A 7,777-nucleotide genomic window follows, 5' to 3' on the forward strand; every position below is an offset into this window, starting at 1 on the left:
ATGATGTGGGAAATTTATATGATTTTGAAAATGTTGTTCTTGTTTGTTGTTTCAAGTAAGTGTGAATTCAAAACTATGTGCCGTTTTGGAATAAGGAAAAGGACAAGGGTGGGCTTTGCTTGTTTTTCCAGATTCTAAAATAAGTAATTTAATAAATTATTTTGAATACAAAAAGCTCTTATTATCGGTTAATTCTCCTCCATCCCCAATTTCTAAATCATTTTTTTAATTTTTATTCATATAATTTTTTTATTTAGCTCTTTATTTATTTTACATCACTCTCTATTTGTAATTATTACATATTTTTACTCATTTTACCCTCTAAATATCTTTTTATTTATATTTTTATTCACCAAATATAATCTAAAACTCATAGGTAAATAATATTTAATTATATTATTTATTTATCTATGAAACAAATCTATTTATTTTATATTAATAAATTTTTATATATAAAAATCTATTTACTTATGCTTCAATAATTTATGCAGGATTTGTAACAATACATTAGTTTTTATAATAGAAAAATATTTTTTTCAAATAAAAATTCATTTTTCACCTTATTTATTATATTACTCATACTTATATTTAATTGAAATCAATATATTTTTTATAAATATTTTATATAATTATAATGTAAGAGTTATGAGTATTTTTGTATTATATTCTCTCTGTCCCATGTACCATATTCATGTTGCCGTTTCTATCCGTCCCACATACCATGTCATTTTTTCTTTTTTAGAAAATGATTATACATTTTAATCTCATTTTAAACTTTTTAATATATTTTTTTAATTTTAATTAAATTAATTAGTTATCTTAATCTTAATTTATAATTATTTATATTATATGATAATTATTTTCACTAATATCTTCTTAATTATCTATTAATTACATCATTCCTAAAATACCGTATCTAAAATGTAGCAGACACGTATGTGGGACGGAGGTAGTATATATATTTTTTATTATTATTAGTATTATTAGTTCTTGTCAATTATTATTTTTGTTGTTGTAATCTTTTATTTTATATTTAAATTAATAAAAAGTATAAATAAATTATAAAAATTACAGTGTAGTTGAAAAAAAGAAGAAAAATGATAAAAAAGATAAAATTAAATGAAGGTACTATAGGGTTTTTACATGAATAAGGAGTGAAAAAGAATAAATTTGTAAAAATAAAAAGTAAAGAAGATAAAATTAATGCATATGAAGTAAATAAGAATACGAATATAGAATTAGGGAGATATGTGAAAATTGCCCTTATTATTTTTGGTGTGCTATAGTCCAAAGAATTTAAATTAAAATAAATACTATTGAAAAAGTTGTTTTTCAAATAATTAAATATTTTTTTAAAAAATATTTTCCAAATACACTCTTCATAAAAAATTACTCTTTTGTTCCTACCACAATTTTGACAATAAACAGTTGATAGTTTTTTATTTTATATGAAAATTATTAAATCAAAATATAATTAATAAATAAAAATTAATTTAATTAACTACCTAGTATATAACTACTTTTACCTACCCACTATAATTAAAATACTATTATTTCTTAATTTTCGCGCCAAAAATAAATGTATATTTATTTTGTGGACGGAGGAGGGAGTATTTTGATAAGAAAAGCACAATCGCACATTTTAAATATTACTATTATTTGTTTAGCTTGTGTTTGAATTTTTATTTAATCGGTATTTTGATTTTAACTGTTTATAAAAGAAAATAAGGCTTTGTTTCAATAAAATTTTAAAATGTTTTTAGAATTTGGAAAGTTTTGAGAATAATTAAAAATTAATTATTTAATACCTATTTTTTTAAAAAGGAAAAAAACAAACCAATATTATATATTCTAATTGGGTAGTCTTGAATTTTTTATTTTAAATTAGATTACTTATAGTATATCTTAATATAAGTATATAAAATATGGAGTAATTTTTAAATTTATTAGGTCATCTTCAACCCTTCACTTCACTCCATTTGTCAGTAGTTATAGTAAAAATGCAATTGATCTATAGTGACTTTACTTCAATTATAAATTTCAATTTTCACCATAAAAAGTATATTTTCTATATATATTATTCTTTATATAATTTTTCATATTTATAAATTACACTTCAACTTTAATTTATTTTATATATTATAATCCATACATATATAATTTATATATATTTTTTAAATTTACATATATGAAAATTAACATTTATAATTAATAATTATTACAAATAAAATAATTTTTAAAAATAAAATTATTTTTAAAAATAAAATTATACATCACTTTTAAAAAAATAATATTATATTACTTTTTCAAAAAATAAAATTATATATCACTTTTCAAAAAATATTATTATATATCATTTAAAAAAAATAAAATTACATATTCCCTCCGTCCCGAAATTAAGTATCAATTTGCTTTTTGCACGTAATTTTAGAAATATTAGTATTATATTGAGATATAGTAGGAATTAAGTAGAAATGATTAAAATAACCTTATTAGTATGTGTGGTATAAAGGTAATGACATTTGTGTAATATATTGTAAGTTGTAAGGGTATTTGTAATTTTATGTAGAAAGTACAGTTACTAAAAAAAGAAATGAATACTTTGTTATGGGACGGAAGGAGTATAACTTTTTAAAATATAAAATTATATATCATCATTCTAAAAAAATAAAAATTACACAATACATTAAAAAAAAAAATAACAAAAATACACAAAATACCACAAAATACTACAAAAACTCCATTCCATTTTTGGAATGGAGGTACAGTGTTAGTCCAATTATGCAGTGGGTTGAAAAAGGCTTTATATGACTTACTTTTGTATTTTAAAAAATTTATTACAAAACATAAAAATTAAAATTATTACATGATCGTTATAAGTTTCCTACATAATATACACGTAAAGTATACAATAATTTATATATCATGTGTAACATTTCAAATTAAGATACAAACATATGGGTGTGTTTGTTCGGGGGATTGGATTAGATTTCTACTATTCATCTTCTTTTTTTTTTTCCCAAAAAATATCAAATCAAACACTTATTTTTTATTTTTTATATTATACTAAAAATCAATTTTACATTCAAAATATCACATCAACACCAATTTATATCACATCATACCACTATTCAAATTCAAATTTTTTACTATTCAAATCCCAACTCAAAATCAAAATCCCCAAACAAACACACCTTTTAAGTGTATTTGTTTCTGAGTTTATATTTCTATTTGATTTTTATATTATATATTGTGTTGTGTAATGATTTAATATGATAGTTTATTAAAAAAAATAAAATTATGACGATTAGATAGTGCGACATAGAAAAAAAAAATTATGGCGATTTGCATGTAATTTATATTATATATTATGATGACTCAATCAAATCAACACAAAAAATTTGATATATTTTTATTCACTAGTTAGTATTGGGAACAAGCCTTATATAACAAATTCAATCCAGAAAATATCAAATTAGTGTGTTTGTTTGAAAGTTTGAATTTGGAATTTCCACATTAAAATTTTTTAATTGGAATTGTTCGTATGATATATACATATGATAACGTGATATTTAAACGTAAAATTAATCTTTAATATATATATATATATACAATATAAAATATGAGAAGTTTTTACTTTGATATTTTTGAAAAAAAAAAATTAATAGATAAGGTTCAAAGGGGATGAACAAAAATATTACTTTACGTAAACATACATAAATATATATATATATATATTAGAAAACGATAAAAAAACAAAAATACAAGTTAATACAACCAAATTAAATAAATGCATAATCCAATTAAAAAAAAAAAAAAAAAAACTCACACGCAAGGCTGGAAAAAAGAAACACACAAACACATCCTCCGTTCGTAGCTATAAAACAAACTCAACATCACCACAACCATTCCCTCATTCTTTCCGGCGAGGAGCGCCGCGGCGCCGCCGACTCAAGTTGTAAGGATCGGAGGAAGATAGTCCGACTTGGTCCCGAGAACCCGCGCTTTCGTGTCGGGAAAGAACTCGGTCCCCGGCAGCTCCGTGACCCGTCCCTCGCTCGACACCCCAATGGGATACCGCAGCAAGTGCCCCGGCAGGTCGCGCTCCAGCTCCTCCGCGGCATACAGATCCCAATACTTGTCGGCAATCTCGTTCACCTTGTTCACACATTCCTCCGACTCGGGCCGCACGAACGCGTCGTCGAGCATCCCGAGGTGCTCGTACCACAATGACATTCTAAATCCGTGGACTTGTCCCCTCGCCGGCTGCCGTTTCGCCAAATGGTACGGCTGATAAGCTCCCATTGCAATCTCCGAGTCGCGCGCACCATCCATTGATCGCTGGTTGATGTTCGCCGATCCGACGATAATGTACTCGTCGTCAACTGCAAGAAAATCGAGATAATCGATCATCTAATATACAACTCGAACATGGAACGATCTAGGTCAGTTTCTTTAACCAAATTTCTCTAAATTTTATTATTTTGACTCTCTGTGATGTCTCATCAAATATTATTTTAATACCAAATAGCCTCCAACTCTTATACTTATGTTAACTGACCGTCTCACCTAAACGTTTAAAATTTTATGTACTTTTAGGGGAAAAGGTTCTTGATTTGTTACCGATCATCATCTTGGCGTGGACGTAGATCATGAATCGCCGCGCCTCTTGAGCTTTGAAGTAGTCGGAGTCGGGGTCGGGTTTCTCGGAAGGCTCGTATTCGCCGCTCTTCTTAACCTCTCGATTGCCGAGACAAAAGAACGTTAAGTAATTCCTCGGATTTTCCTGAACGCCCTTCGCCTCAAGCGCCTGAACGACATCTTGATACATCATGTTCATCGTCCGCCGCTGCCAATCCAAGATTGCCTGCACCGACGCGCTCTCGGGGATCCCCTCGGGCCACATCGGGACAACGACATACACGGTGAACCTCTCCCCGGCCTCGATCTTGCTAACGATCTTCAACGAAAGTTCCTTCGGGATGAGATGTAGAGCCCCGACATCCTCGACGGTAATGTCGTCGTGGGCGTCCCAGCCGAACGACGATCCGAGGAAGTACTGATTCTCAATGTAGATAAAGTTCTTCGCGCGACGAATGGCGTGGATGTACGCGTCTTGAATGCTCCGATCAATTATGTTGTCCTTCCCGCTGACGAGCCCCGCCCGGGCGGCATCTTCGGGCGAATCGGGGAACCCGAATGCAGCCCCGCCGTCGATCGATCGGAACAATTGAACATTCCACGTCTCGTTGTCATCGGGGAACGTCACCGGCGATGGGGGAATTACGTCGCCGAGCTCCTTCAAGTCGAGGAGCAAGTCTTTCCCGCCTTGCTTCTTCCACCGTTGCTCGAAGTTGAACAAAACGTCCCACGCGATCGGGCCTTCTAGCCGCGAATGTATGTCGTGCCACGGCTCCCTCGGGCCGCCCTTGGCGATCGACGCGTCGGGGAAGTTCGGTTGGTGGAAATCGTCGTGGTGCGCCGTGTCCAACGTCCGGAAGAGCGTGTGGAACGGCGAGTCGTACCGGCCGTCGCATAGATCAATACCGCCGACAAAACTCACTACCCGCCGCTGCTCCGCCGAGCTGCCGCTCGGCAGCGCGGCGTCGACAACGACAATCTTTTGATGGTGCGTGAACATCGTCGCGACCTGCAAGTCGCTGACGAAGCTTCCGCCATCGTCGGGATTCCGGGGGCAGAGGATGCAATGCACGTCGGTCCCCTGGAAGAACCGCTCCGTCTCCTCGTCGTGCGTCGCCATTAAACCGTCCTTCTTTAACAGCCCAACCGAGGTTCGGTCGTCCCATACGAGCATTAGCACGCGAATGCCGTCGCTCGCGCGCTTTTTCAGCAGCTCGCCGAGCATCATGTCGCCGCCGGGCTTCGGCCTCCTCGAGTCCCTCACCTAATCGAGACCAAATTGAAGCTGATTAACCATCAAACTCAATCTAATTGAAACAAATTACGGCAATTCGATCGGCGGTACCAGAGAGATCTCGGTGTAAACAGACCATCCGGTGATGTAAATGAAGTGCTTGGCGTTAACAATGGCGTCAAAGACGTCTTCCCAGCAGCGGTGGGGCTGGTGGCGCAGGCCGCCGGAGAGAGGAATCTCCGGCACGAAGTTGTCGGGGATATGGGCGTCCTGGTAGAGCGACACGTGGCAGCCGGTCCTCTGAGGGTAGAAGGTGTACGGAACGCCGGGGTAGTGCGAGCTCTTGACGCCGGCGGCCCAATTCCGGTCGCGGGAGACGTCGAAGAACTGGAGGCGGACGTGGATTTTGGAGCCTTCTTTGATGGGGTTGCGGTCGTCGTCGAGGATTTCGACCCAGCGGTCGATCTCGTCGTCGGCGGCAAGAAGGTCGGCGACGGGGACGTACGCGCGGCCGATGAGGGTGGCGCCGATGGGGTTGTCGTCCTTGACGGTGAAGATGACGTCAGCGGCCATGTGGGCGCAGTATATGTGGAACGACTCGAACCAGCGCGGGTTGCGCGGCTCGTCCTCGATGGTGCGCGTGCGCCCCACGCGCGCCCGCTGGAGGTCGATGGTCGCGTAGATTTTGGGCTTCCCTTCGCCCAGCCCCACCGTCTCCTGGATGTTCTCTATCAGCTGCAAATTTTTTCAATTACAGTTACTGTTACAGTTACAATTTACAGACATGGAAATTATTGCAGTTAAGATCAAAGAACAGTGGTTGAGGAGAGTACGGAACCTTGCCGAAAATGTTTCCGCCGCCGGTCCGGAGGCGGTCGACCTCGTAGATCGTGACGTGGAGCGTCCCGTGGAGCAAGATCTGAGCCATGGAGGTCTGTCTACCTACCCACAGAAATGGTGGATTTTTCACAAATATGTGTATAAAGAAAAATCCGCAACAATTAAGCGGGGAAGATGAACGAGGAGTAAGCAAGCAAGATTACAGATTTGTTTGATTGCAAAATTGGGAAGATGAGATGAGATGAGACGCAGAATGATAAAACGTGTCGGAAGTAGGGAGTGGGGAGGGAGAAGAGCAAAAGTGGAAATTTGATGTAGTGTGATGAGTGATTGATTGGCTGATTGCCTGTGGCTAAGGGTACGTAGGGTCTGCTTTTCCTTTAATTTCCACACTGATTTTTTCCTTTTTTCTTCAAACCTTGAAAGATCTTTATACATATTTGTATTTCTGCATATAGAGACTAGGGTATGGTAATCCTTCTTTTCCACTTAGGGTGTGTTTGGTACTAAAAATTTTGAATTTGAATAGTTGTACGATGTGATATAAATAGGTATTGATGTGATGTTTTAAATGTAAAATTAATTTTTAATATAATATAAAAAATAAAAAATAGGTGTTTGATTTGATATATTTGGGAGGAAAAAATAGGATGAATAGTGAAAATCTAATCCAATCTCTCAAACAAACACACCCTTAGAGCATCTCCGACCACACCTCATTTATGGCGTGGCGCTCCAATTCAGCGCCAATTCAAGCACCAATTTTGGAATTTTTGTTAGAGTAAAATTACTGTAGTATTTGGAGTTAAAAGTGGATAAATAGAGATAATGGGTTGGAGATAGCCTTACCATCTTATCTTTTTATTTTCATGGTATCCCATCTATTTTATCATTTTTTTTAAAAAAAATGTATTTTTTAATTATAATTTTTAAAATTTAATTAAATTAATAAGTTATTTAAATTTAACTTTATAATTATTTTTATTATATTTTTTTAAAATTCTCGTATTTAAAATAAAATAGACATGATATACGGGACATTTCTAAATTATCGTATCTAAT

At 34.9% G+C, this 7,777-nt stretch overlaps 1 protein-coding gene across 1 annotated transcript; it reads right to left on the reverse strand.

Moving 5' to 3' along the window:
* Positions 1 to 3,713: 3,713 nt before the first annotated feature.
* On the reverse strand, positions 3,714 to 7,115 carry LOC127254648 (phospholipase D alpha 1-like). Its single transcript, XM_051279867.1, has 4 exons — positions 6,714 to 7,115; positions 5,987 to 6,610; positions 4,624 to 5,905; positions 3,714 to 4,385 (listed from the first exon to the last, which is right to left on the reverse strand). Exons 1-4 carry the CDS (start codon positions 6,801 to 6,803, stop codon positions 3,952 to 3,954), a joined length of 2,430 nt encoding a protein of 809 aa, XP_051135824.1. The 5' UTR covers positions 6,804 to 7,115; the 3' UTR covers positions 3,714 to 3,951.
* Between the last annotated feature and the right edge of the window lie 662 nt (positions 7,116 to 7,777).

This window comes from Andrographis paniculata, unplaced genomic scaffold, assembly GCF_009805555.1.
Source record: "Andrographis paniculata isolate CXL003 unplaced genomic scaffold, ASM980555v1 Contig52END, whole genome shotgun sequence".
NCBI lineage: Eukaryota > Viridiplantae > Streptophyta > Magnoliopsida > Lamiales > Acanthaceae > Andrographis > Andrographis paniculata.